At 30.7% G+C, this 12774-nt stretch overlaps 1 protein-coding gene across 1 annotated transcript in view; it reads left to right on the top strand.

Moving 5' to 3' along the window:
* Positions 1–9306, top strand: part of LOC149417964 (uncharacterized) — a 50034-nt gene extending 40728 nt beyond the window's left edge. The window contains exons 17-23 of the mRNA XM_089639567.1: positions 388–414; positions 1160–1213; positions 1519–1545; positions 2807–2842; positions 4296–4430; positions 6453–6873; positions 8606–9306. Of these exons, the coding sequence (XP_089495693.1) occupies positions 388–414; positions 1160–1213; positions 1519–1545; positions 2807–2842; positions 4296–4430; positions 6453–6611 (438 nt within the window). The 3' untranslated portion in view covers positions 6612–6873; positions 8606–9306. The remainder of the gene's footprint in view (positions 1–387; positions 415–1159; positions 1214–1518; positions 1546–2806; positions 2843–4295; positions 4431–6452; positions 6874–8605) is intronic.
* The last annotated feature ends 3468 nt before the right edge of the window (positions 9307–12774 follow it).

A 12774-nucleotide genomic window follows, 5' to 3' on the forward strand; every position in this document is an offset into this window, starting at 1 on the left:
GGGGAGTGCTGTTGCAGTCCAAAAAATTTGTAAAGCTTTGAATGCTCCATGAAAAAAAAGAAAGAAAAATTAATTCCCACGTAAAATACAAAATAATTTTCTTTCTAATTTTGTTGTGGTGGATAAGCACAGCTTTACTCTGTGTACTGAACTCCCCTGAATATCATGGTTAACAAAATCCTTTGTCAAATATTTTTATTTATTTAAACAAGCTTTTATATATCATAAACCAGAGCTTTTTAACTTAACAATATAATTTGATATAAAGCAAAATATTGTATTTTAAATTCAAAATAATAATTATTTGTAATACATAAATCTTTTGTCTTATTATTAATACTCCTCCATACGAATGCTTCAGAGCTTATTTATTTTTCTTTCCAACAGGGACCACCGGGACTTGATGGAATGAAGGTATGCATATTTTAATCATTTTTAAATAATTTAGTAATAAAATATTATTGTCATCTTTTTATAATTTAACTAATAAAAGTAACTTACTACTATAATTAATGTTAATAACATTCTGGTGATAGTACCTACATAATATTTTAATTTAAAGATAACACGGAAACTCGTAATACAAACGGGAAACTGGTGAATCTATATTGTATTCGGAGTCGATTTTATGGTATAACAAATCAAGTCCAAAGTTGGAATTTTTCAGGTCAAATTAAAAAAAATCTTATTTATCTTTTAAAATGTGTCAACATACAGAACTGGCTCCACAAGTTTTTTAACCCTTTAGTTGTTGAAAAGAAAGTTAAAAAGTATTAAAAAAATCGAAATGATCAGATCAAAAATAAAGAAAGTTTTTTGGGGTTTTTATGTCATGACCAGTTTCCCACTTGTACTGTGAGTTTCCAGACACCGTGTATATTTATAACCATCTCACATTTTAACAAAGAGAATTATTTTTTTACTAATCAAACAACAAACAATTAATCGACACATTACAAATTGGCACTTTTACCAACTAAAAAACTTTTAACTTTTACCTTCATATTTGCCTTAATTTTGCACTTAATTAATTTTCTATAAAAATCACAGTTAAATAAGGGGCATTGACTTGATCAGAAAAATTTCTTTCTTGGTACACTACAAAACTTTTTCAAAAAAGTATTTCCATGATTTTTTTTTACTTTTGATTAATTTTTAGGGTGCTCAAGGTGAGCCTGGATCGAAAGGAGAAAGAGGAGACCCTGGTTTACCGGTAAAATAATTAAAACAATATTTAAAAAATAATATAATATACATTCAGGAAAACATTTTCTCAAAATTTGTGTTTAGTGACATCTACCCAAAAGTTTACTAAGTTCCCAAAGCTTTTGAAGCTTGTCTTACAAAAGACAGTATTCAGGATTCAATTTGCAGATTCCTATCAAATTATATAATTTAGTTTCAACCCTTTTACAAAAACTAAACAATTTTTATAAATGCACGTGTTTTGCAAGATGCACTTTTGATATTATTATGTTTGTTTAACCAAAATTAACACAATAATTATGAAAATTTCAGGGTACTGATGGAATTCCTGGACAAGAGGTGTGTATGCATACAAAATATATTCAAATTTAAATTCATTCAATGATCAACACCTTTATGGTGACCTACCTGTATTTAATTAGCGTTATAAATTGAAACTTGATACTTTAAATGAGTCATCAACTTGCAAAACCCGCTCTGGAATTTTTCGGAAATCTGTCACAAAAAACTGTTTGGAATTTTTCCGAATTCCGCAGCACGCTTAATACGCAAAAAAAATGCACATCGTTTCAACGCAATTACTAGAATATATAACTATACACATTGTAGGAGATGGTAAAAGATTCATTAACTCCTCAGGCTAATTTGTTCGACTTTGGTAACAAACAGCTAGTATCCGTATAGTCAATTTCGCTGTTTGGAACAACTCGTATGGTCTCACAGAAATCATTGTATCTCCCTTACCGTCATAGTTAAAAATATGAAGTAAACGGTGTTAAAAAGAGAAAACACCAAGCTTTATACTCAAATATAGAAGTTAACCACACAATAATTAAAATGTACTCTCTCAAACCAAAGGTTCTGACCGTAACTTGAGAAATGAAATTTTATGAATTTTTATTAATTATTTTTATATGAAATGTCAAAAAAGTGAGTTGACAAAAGTTATCAGTAATTTTAATTCAGTTTTTTGATGAGGAAAACGTAAGGCGAGTCATTTTTATGTTTGCATTCAAAATTTGAACATTTAAAAAATTACATCTATTTAGTAATAAAATTTGAAAGTGTCGACTTAAATATTTGTCTCCAATAGATATATATGTAAGTCGAAATCAAGTGTTTTTTTAAAGAGCCTTTGCTCGCAGTGGAATTCGACAAGTTTACCAATAAGAATATACCTTTATGCTAAATCTCAACATAATTATAGATTATTCTTTTTATATTTACCAAAAAATATTTTTTATGAATTTATTTTCAATTTACTTCAAGGACTTTATGTGGGCGTAACAGATCCAGCAAATACTTCTAGTGCGGGTTATGCAAGTCGACGACTCAAATTAAGGATTTGTTAATAACAAATAATGAAGAAACAGTATTTTATGTTCCGCCATGGGAAGAGAAAAAGGCTCAGATGTCACGTGAGTCTTCTGTGAAACTAGCAGAAATCTCCCAGCATGCAATACTATAAATAGTAATTATTATTAAAAGGACCAGTTAAATTTGGTCAATATGGCAGACAGCACGACGGATCTTTGGCCTGAGTGCTATTTGTATCAACGATATTAAAAATAATAATGGTTTATTTACTTGCTAATTTCAGGGACCTAAAGGAGATAAGGGTTACAAAGGAGAACCTGTGAGTATTTCCTGAGAAATTAATTTTGAAAACAAAAGAAAAGTTTTCCTGTTATTTGTTAAATGAGATAAAGTTTTTAATGTATTTTTGTCATAATCATTCATCATGCATCTTCCATGCATGCTATGGCTGCCATCAAATAACTGGCTTTGCTCTGAATAAATAATAGCATTTGGTTCAGCATTACAATAAGAATTTATCTTGTTATGCAAATTTCATATTACATATTATCCGTTTTATGTTTTGCAATACATAGCACAAGAGATTGAGGGTTTTGAAATGGGAAAATTCAGATATCAACATACTTACATTTATTGTTTTTTAGAACCAAATATACTTATTGATATTATCGATTTCACAGCCCCCATGCTCTCAGTGCAGAAGAATACTGCCGCGGTAACTAAAAACACAAGAGACTCTTAAGGAAGACACTGTGTTTTTTATTTACCACAGTGGTATCTGCCTTACCCAAAAATACAAAATATTATATTGACAAAAACCCTGCTATGTTATTGTTGTATAATTTAAACATTGTGCTGAATTCAACAGCATAAAATTAAACATAAGGTTTGCTCTGAGAATCACACAACCGAAAACAGTACTTTCCTTTTATAAACAAATACACACCAAGATAAGATAGATCTGTCCATAAGGGTGAAGGCAACAACTAAATTGCACAGAGCGTAGGAAGTAGCGTGGACGTGTCCCTTTTAATGATTTGTCCATTAATTAATCCAGCAGGCTACAGGCAACTCGCATTGTAGAGTCACTATTATTTAACCTTTAAAAAATAAAATCTGCTTACGAAAATCCAGTCCTTCTTAATATGGAGTGCAAATTGCTGCACACGTTATTGAGAATCCCATATCAAACTAAAAAAGTTTGTCTTGTTTATAAAATCGAATATTTTGTTACAGTATTTAGTTGGACATTTTATAAATGTTTTGTCATTTACTCAACGTAGTAAAGAACACATGAAAGATAGGTGAATGCTCGGGCGGTCCAGTGAGAAACAAACATTTAGACTTCGCGCAGAAAAGCCTCACAATGAATGGCGCTGCAAATTGTTACCTTAACTTAGTGAACTTTACTTTTAATATCGATGTGCGCTTGCCGGCGGCCGGTGTACCACTGATGTCATGGTTCATTTAAGACATGTTCGACTCTTCCTGATGCCAAAAAGATTGTCACATGGTTTACCTTCACCTGGTCGAAATGATACTCAGAGTTTGTGTCAGGGCATGCCTATTTTTCTTTGTCTTCTAAAGTCGGTGGGAAAATAAGTGAAATACAATTTTAAAAGTTTTAAAGATTCATATTACATAGAGTGGAAATAAAGCACTAGTATTGTGATCGCATCACTAAATTTTCCACGTAATAGCTGACATAGATAAGAAAGAAGTAGGTATTGTAAGTGTATTTGTAATTTCATTAATTTTATGACATTTAACAGGGTCCCATTGGGAAGCGAGGAAGGAAGGGTGACAAGGGAGACAAGGGTGACCAAGGAGTTCCTGGACTGGATGCTCCGTGTCCCTTAGGGCCAGACGGCCTGCCCTTACCAGGATGTGGATGGAGACCTCCTAAGGTACTGATACTTTCAAATTGATTTAATGTATTTCCCATCCAAGACTTTCCTACGAGAAGTTGAACCTTAATTCCAGAATTTAAAAAAATCCTGATAGGCATAAACTTCTATCTAAACCTCAATTCCATTAAATATTAGAAAATAATTCAACTAAATTTACCTTAAAAAAATTATATCCATTAAATATATCAATCGAAATTCACTGCTAGAAAATATGTCTATTGAATTTCCCCTTTAGGAAACAATGACATGTCAATTCAAATTCACTGCTAAAAAATGTCTTTTGAATTTTCCTTTTACGAAACAATGACAAGTCAATTGAAATTCAATATGTATTAAAAAATAAAATACATCAATGATGTCAAGTGAATTTCACTACCGGAAATATGTTGATGGAACCTTTTCCTTTCCGTTTAAAATATTTTTTATGTGTGGATTTACTGGTTGTGGTTTGTAGATAATAGTACTAGTCCCAGCGAGAGGTTATACGTGATTCATCATTTTAGTATATTCAATTTCATACAAGACGTGTGAGAAGGAAGAGGACGATCGTCGATGAAGTATGTACGAGCTCTCGCTAGGACTAGTTTAAAGTATAAGTACATGTTTATTTTTCTACTAACAGCACTTATATTCAAATAAAACATTATAATATTATTACTTTTCTTGAAACAGCAGCTTTTCAATGAAAGTTGGGATAACTTGACTAGATCAGATGTAAGTATTGGAAATAATTTGGCCACTACATAACATGAAATATTTTATACAATTTTATTCAAAAAACTCAATTTTATCATTAAATAATATCTAACACTACTTACTTCCTAAAAATGAATAAGATTTATTGGTGTTGGTTTTTGAAAATCTTATGCACTAATCAAATTTTTATTTTATTTTGGACAGCTGCTAAATAATTCTAGTTTGGATAATAACACATTATCTAACGTAAGTATCTTTCGGAATAAAAATGTTTATTTCAGGAAAAATGTCACAATCTTTGCATAGCAATATGAAAACCAAGAGACCATTAAATGATTAATTTTTGTTGAAATTTTTTGGAAGTTAAAAGCAGATAAGAAAAAATTTTTTTTTTTTTTTTACATTTACCCCATCTCATCTTTTGGGATGCTGTGTGGAGGGTCTTTTTTAAGGAAAGGAAGGAGATGAAGTTTTGGGAAGTTAAAATGTATGAAGGTTGGGTAGGAATCTAGGGATCAGTGTGTCCAGGAGTGTCGGACATGTGAATATATCCCTCTCATTGCGGCGCAAGAGGATGGGTCGAGTGACCAGTTGGAGAGGTCAAAGGGTCTCCCCAAACTAGCCACTCTGCAGGGTGCCAGATCGAGAGAAGTTTGATTCTTTCAAGCGCTAGACCAGCTTGAAAACAACACACCGAGACAGTTGCTGAATTTAAACTGAGCATTGAAAGTTGTATTAACGCACACGCCAATTGGCGGTGAAGGGTTTCTCGAGACATTCGAACCCCGCTAAATGGCGAAGTTGGCAATGAACCTGTTAAAGTGATACTGGTCATAAATGCCAAGAAGTAAATTATAGAATATTATTCTATTTCTTAACTTATGGCAAACACATTTTATCAAAATAGTTTATAAAACACGTTTTATAAAAAATTCTATATAATATTCAGTTCTCATGGATCAAATATTTTAGTACTTCTAAACTTATCTGTCTCCGATTTCATGTTAGAAGAAAAAAATTGTTGATTTTATACTTAACTCACTAATCCAGCACTATTATAAAGCCTGATGAAGGTGGAAAAGGAGAACTTATAAATAAAAGTTAAGAAAATGTAATGCATGTCCAAAGGTATGAAAGAGACAAACCGAATATGAATGAGTTAGCTTAATAGTGGGTATTGCAATAAAAGCGTTTGACTATATTTTGGGGATACTAGGCATGCTGGATCTGCAAGTGCATTTAATTATTACTTTATTTGAGATCTTACAGTGGTGGCGGTGCAGTACTGTATTAACCAACTAACCCATTACTAACCTTTAACAGGAAATAAATCCCCCTTCACCTCCGCACGAGGGCATCGACCCGGGACCTGAAGAGAGAGAAGAACCTGGAGAAGATTATGATGAGAACCAAGACGGGAATGATGAATACGAAGAATACCCGGATAATGGTGCCACCAATGTCCACCATACAGACAAATAACATATAGCTTTCTCCAATGACACAGTCTATAACAGACTTAATACTAACAGTAATTCCGGAGTGGTGTTTACTTTAAGCTTTTTTCTTTTAATCGCGGTGGTGTTCTGTGAACTAGTGATGATAATGGCATTATAACAATTTTAAATTCAATAAGACCACTGTGAACTAGACTATATGAACTGAACATTAATTTCTGTCTAAAGTTACTGGATTATTTAAATACGGGTGTATAAAATGGTGTTTGTAGTACATTTTCAGATGTGTAAGTATTAATTTATATGTTATTTAAATAATTAGTTTATATGTCATTGAATAAGTAATGAAAGCAGTGGCGGTCCGTGACTTTTCAGTGAGCTGTAATGGTAAAATTGAAAACGTATGGCACGCCTACCTAAGCTGGAATTTAAAAACAAAAAAATTCTCAGCTATAACATCATCAATAGCCAGTTGAACGATGGCTACCCATATTTAGGTCTCAACGTTTTAGACCTTGAACAATGGCTGCCTAAATTTGGGTAGCAGAATTTTTCTAATTTATATCGAAATTCCCGCAAATAACTCAATTGTAAACCTAACAATTTGGAATAAACGATGGAATACAGGTGGATTCATTGGCCTAAAACCATAGTAATCAGTTTATATGTTTTAATATTAATATTAGGAGGTATATTTTTTTTAATGAGTGCGGCCAAATCCAAAACCAGCACTCAAGGTAAATATTTCATCACTCCGGTGGTTATTACTGTTTTGTTTTCAATCTTACCACTCTAGCTCACAAAAAGTCTAGAACCCTCCCCCCCTGAATTTAAGGTTATTTTATGTAGATAATTAGTTAATACATATGCTGTTGATTGAGAAATGAAAGGTTCAATTCACAGCAAGGGTCTTTTTTATGCAATATTATTACCTACTATCCTAATTTCGTATAGAATCCAAGATGGGAGTTGGACACTGTCGATTTTGGCGAATGGTTTTTGCTTACATTGAAGTTGTCGATTTACAGAAAGGAAATTTCGTAAATTCTTCTCCAATATTCTTAGTCAAATCATTTTTAATACAATTTTTTTGGTAGGATATTTTTTATGAAAATAAACAAACTTCAGCTACTTCAAATCGAACAGCATGTTAACTCAAAGTTACCCAACATGACTCGGTGAATCCAGACCCAGGTTTACAGATGGAAATTTAAATAAAATAAGCAGATGCAAGTAAACCAATAGGCTTTTGCTACAAGCTTGGGTGAAAATGAAATGTAAATCTGGCCCTCTTGAAAATTTTGCTCACTAATAATTCGATTGGAGGGGTGACCGGGTATATCATCAAAATGACAATTCAACATACCTACAAAAAGTGGTGTAAAGTCATGAAAAGTGATGAAACAAAAACTATGTTAAATAGGTTACATATGTAACTATTAAACCTAGTTTTTGTTTTACTCTGTATTACTTTTTAAAGGTGTGTTAAATTTTCATTTTGATGAAATATCAAGGAACCGATTTGAGGTATTCGAAATGCTGCTTAGGTTAAGAAATAGCTAACTTGAGTTACTCTTTCTTGGGGAAGAATAAACCTTTTTTTACATTCGACACAAGAGGTCCTGAAGGACAGTTTCTCTCAGGGCTTATTTCAACTGTGGGGATGCTGCGTAGGATTACTTTGGAGAAAGGAAGGAGTGATCATAGGTCCTGAAGGGATCCATGTTTTAGGAAAGAGGAAACACATAGGCCGGCAAATCATTGTACCGCAGAGCTCAAGTTTCAAAAAAGATATATAGAAATGACCTGTTCTCAAGTGACATATGTCAACAAATAACACGCGTTTTGCGTGATTCCTGATTACGCACCGATGCCGAAGGGATCAATGATGCTAATTCCTCAGAGTTACTTCTGTCAAAATTACGGTAGAACGATGACAGCATTCCCACTTGATGTGATCTAAAGATTGCAATCTATTTCATCGCTGATTCCATTTTAATTTATTATTTTTATTTTCAGGAACCACACCTGGATTGGATGAAGCTTCAACGAATAAAAAACAATGTTAACTAGATAGTTCTATAAACAATTCAATTCTTAATTTTAAGTTTAGTGACTGTGGACTCAAATAAATACATATTAATATTATTGTAAAATGTGAAGAAAAAAAAAATACTTTTAAAAACAAAGTCTTTTGTAAATACAATGTAATTTGGGGTTTTTACAATGCTGCTCTTGCTGAACGATCTACTCATAATATATAAGAATATTTAACTAAAAATAATAAAAAATCTGCAAGCTGAAAATACAAAAATTAATGTGGCGTGAATTTTGCTATACAAAATCCACTTGTAAATGAAAATATGATTTGACTGAATAGGTACATCATACATTTAATAAAAATTACGCACATATTTGGTCACCGTACGGTTTAAATAATGTAATTTTAGATAAAAATGTAACATGTGTTCTAATAAGATTGAAGCTTAACTAAAAAAAAAACTGATAGTTATTTTAAGATCAGCGCGAATTTATTTATTTAAATAAAATATTACAAAAACAAGAATATCCAATAATTCCATTTACTCTGGTCGTAAATGTCATTAATATTAATTTGATGTACAATCTGTAAATATTATATCTGTAAAATAGATAAATTTGCCATAGTTTAAGTAAAACTATATAAAATTAATCTATTTTTAATACTATGTTTAGTGCCTTTGTTTGCAACCGAATTTTTTTTTTTTACTGACACGCATAATTCTTGTGGGGGAATTAAATTAATTTAAAATTTATTTTATTTGATGTGTAACTTGATGTTCAGGGTTAATGATGTATTCAAATACAATTAGAAAGTCACTTTCTATTTATATATAAAGCTTATATTTGGAAAACTATACAAGTCCTTTAATAATTTATCTTTACAGGGGTTTATAAACTTTTTTTTAATAAATGTTTTCTTGTGAATGCTTGTTTGCGTGGAAGGAATTTGCAATTACATAAATTAGTTGATCTTTGTGTGTAACTATTCTATCTTATAAGTAAAAATAATATCTATTTATTACTCTATATATAATTTTTGTGTCATTTCATTATAAAGCCATCACTTATAATGAATCTCGAACAACAAATTGATAGAATAATTAATCTTAATAATAAAGAGAACACAATTATTGAAGTATTTTGTGGTCAAATGACTATTGTTATACATATATCTCATCTAAGAAAATGAGTACATTTTTTTTTTCATCCATCTAAATGTAAAAGGAATTCGGACAAAAGTGTTTAAAATAAATACAATTATTTGACATAAATTTTATTCTTAGCAAAAATACATCAATCACATTTTATATTTTGGCAATATAATAATACAGTATACAAAAAATTGGCCTACGGCCTCGGTTTTATTTTGAATTATGTTTATAAAAACAAACAAACAATCACATTTTCAAACCAATCTGCAAGTTGCTTTTGGATATTACACTGTATCACTCAATAATCACATAACGTAAAATTATTTATTATTAGAGGTTAAATAAAATCATGCAATAAAATTATAATTGAAAGGTCTGGTAAAATATCACACTGAAATGAGAAATAATAATGAAACATAAATAAACATAGATTAGACCTTAAATCTCGATTTAATCTCTAACAATTGGTTCTCATTCCAAAGATTAGTGAAATTGATTTTCCACAATAAAATAATACTAGAATGAATGAGATACACGACTACTGCTTTATTTTAAGTAAATTGTAAAAAAAGAAGCAACATTTTGGATGTTGCTTCTTTTTTTTTTGACTTTGTTGCTTCAAGAAGCAAACAAAGTGTTGGATGACCGAAAACTTTATGATAAAAAATGTTATTTTTTATGAAATTTTCTCATTCTAAAATAAATGTTATGAAATTGAATTGATTTTTATTTTATAAAGATATGCACAGTAAACAGACTTGTAGTGGTATAGTTACATAAATATTAAGTGTATGTGGTATATAACTATGAAAACTACAAACATGTAACACATAATTTATTTTTTTGTTACACTTCACAAGAGTGTCCATGTCAAGGGACCTTAGGAAGTGATTTATTAATAAATGTTTTTTTTTACTTTTTTTTAAACCACTTTATTTGATTTATATACGTTGACCAGTTTCAGTTTCACTCTACCTTCTTCAGGACAATGGAAATTAAAAAAAACAACAAAAATTCGTTTTAAAAGTTTATCCTTCCATTGTCCTGAAGAAGGTTGAGTACAACCGAAACCGGTCGACATAAAGTGGTTAAAACTCAAATAAAGTGGTTTAAAACAAAGTAAAACGATTTTCATTTATGTAATGTCAAGCCACAAAGTGTTTGCTTTCTTCAATTATTTATTAAAATAAAAAATGGAAGGGGGCTCGTCGAAAAGATAACCATCGTAAAAGGTGCAATCATCAGCATAGCAGTGAATTGGTGCACATTCAACGAGATCAACAATAACAGCGCCAGTGACAGTACAGTTCCTTGTGGCACCCCTGCATTGATTTGATTTGAGAAGAAGAAGAGCTGTCAACAACGGTCTGAATCATTCTTCCCTTGAGAAAGTCTGCAATTCAACTATGCGTTGTTGGATGGATACCATACAATGTTAACTTTCTGACAAGCGCTCGGTGCCAGAAGCTATCTAAGATATAGAACCCAACGGCTTGAGTTTCTCCAAAACGCTCGCAAGTATCGCTTCCAAATATGCGTCACATACCTGAGCAGATTGCCATTTGACCGGTAATGACGAAATCCATAAAACAATTTAATTATTTTTAAAGAGAACTGCTCCAAATTGAACTTATGCTATCCGAATAATTCAAGTGAAGCAAAAAATTAAGAAGATTTTCTTTGCAGAAAAAAAGGTATTCATTTTCTATAATAAAATTAATGGTAACAGAATACCATAGACCAACTATGTACATTAGCTAGAGATATAAATTTTGACACAATAAGGATCATACATTCTACTAATCTACAATGATTCAAATATTCGAGTACATAAAACCAGAGTTAGCGATTGCATAACCCATTGAATATCTACATATTAAATTGTTCAGGAATGATAATTTAGGCCTTGAATACTGAACAAATTTAGATCTAAAAGTGAATTTTGTCTTCATCAACTGAAACAAAAATAATCTACATAATTTTACTTGCTGACTTCACACAGCAAAGGAAAAAATTATCATAGAGATACAAAAGAATAAATTTGTCATTAGATGTTGCAAATATGTAGGTGCATACATAATATTTTAAAATACTGCGACGCAAGCTAATATAAATTGGCAGTATGAATGTTTATGTGAATGATGTTTGGACATAATAGGTGGCATAATTCAATTTCGTTCAGATTTCTTGTATCTACAGTTTTCTGTACGTACCTAACTTTAAAAATTAACCAATCGTCTTGTAATAACCACATTTTGTTATATTTAGTGACAAATACTGATTGTGATGACTAGCACTTTCATTGATAATTAAATACATAATATTTTCAAAATATGTACATCAAGTGACTTGAACAGATGCATATCTTCAGAAAATATTGTTTTTATATATATATTAACATTTTGAAATATAAAAATAAAATCATGAAAAAGATAAAAAATAAATGCAAATAGGAGTCAGACTTTAAATGGGGGTTTTTTTTTAATACAGTACGGGTCCTTAGTTATGTACAAATATATTATAATTAAATGGGATAAACATTTTCATTAATAAAATCTAGGGAACAACATTGGCATTACAGAAATTTTCTCAATTAATGATTATTTATTATTAACTAGTAATTCTGTGAACAGTAGACTTCATTCTGACCTAATTGACCAGACACGGAACACACAAACAAATTTATAGACAGACAAAATGCAATGGTCGAGTTAATGAGATTTTTTTTTTTTTTTTTTTTTTTATTGTTATTAAGTTTAATTTGTAGAACTCCATTTTATTTTTTTATTTTTTATATATACAATAATATTATTATTGGGTTTATAAAAACAGTTTATTTTTAAACAAGTTCTGCTGTGTAATTATTATTACGCGTGACAGCTGTTTCGCCCTCTGAAGGCATTATCAAAGAGGGCGAAACAGCTGTCACGCGTAATAATAATTACACAGCAGAACTTGTTTAAAAATAAACTGTTTTTATAAACCCAATAATAA

Source organism: Hesperophylax consimilis, chromosome 14, assembly GCF_061612785.1.
Source record: "Hesperophylax consimilis isolate HC1 chromosome 14, BYU_Hcon_1.0, whole genome shotgun sequence".
Taxonomy (NCBI): domain Eukaryota; kingdom Metazoa; phylum Arthropoda; class Insecta; order Trichoptera; family Limnephilidae; genus Hesperophylax; species Hesperophylax consimilis.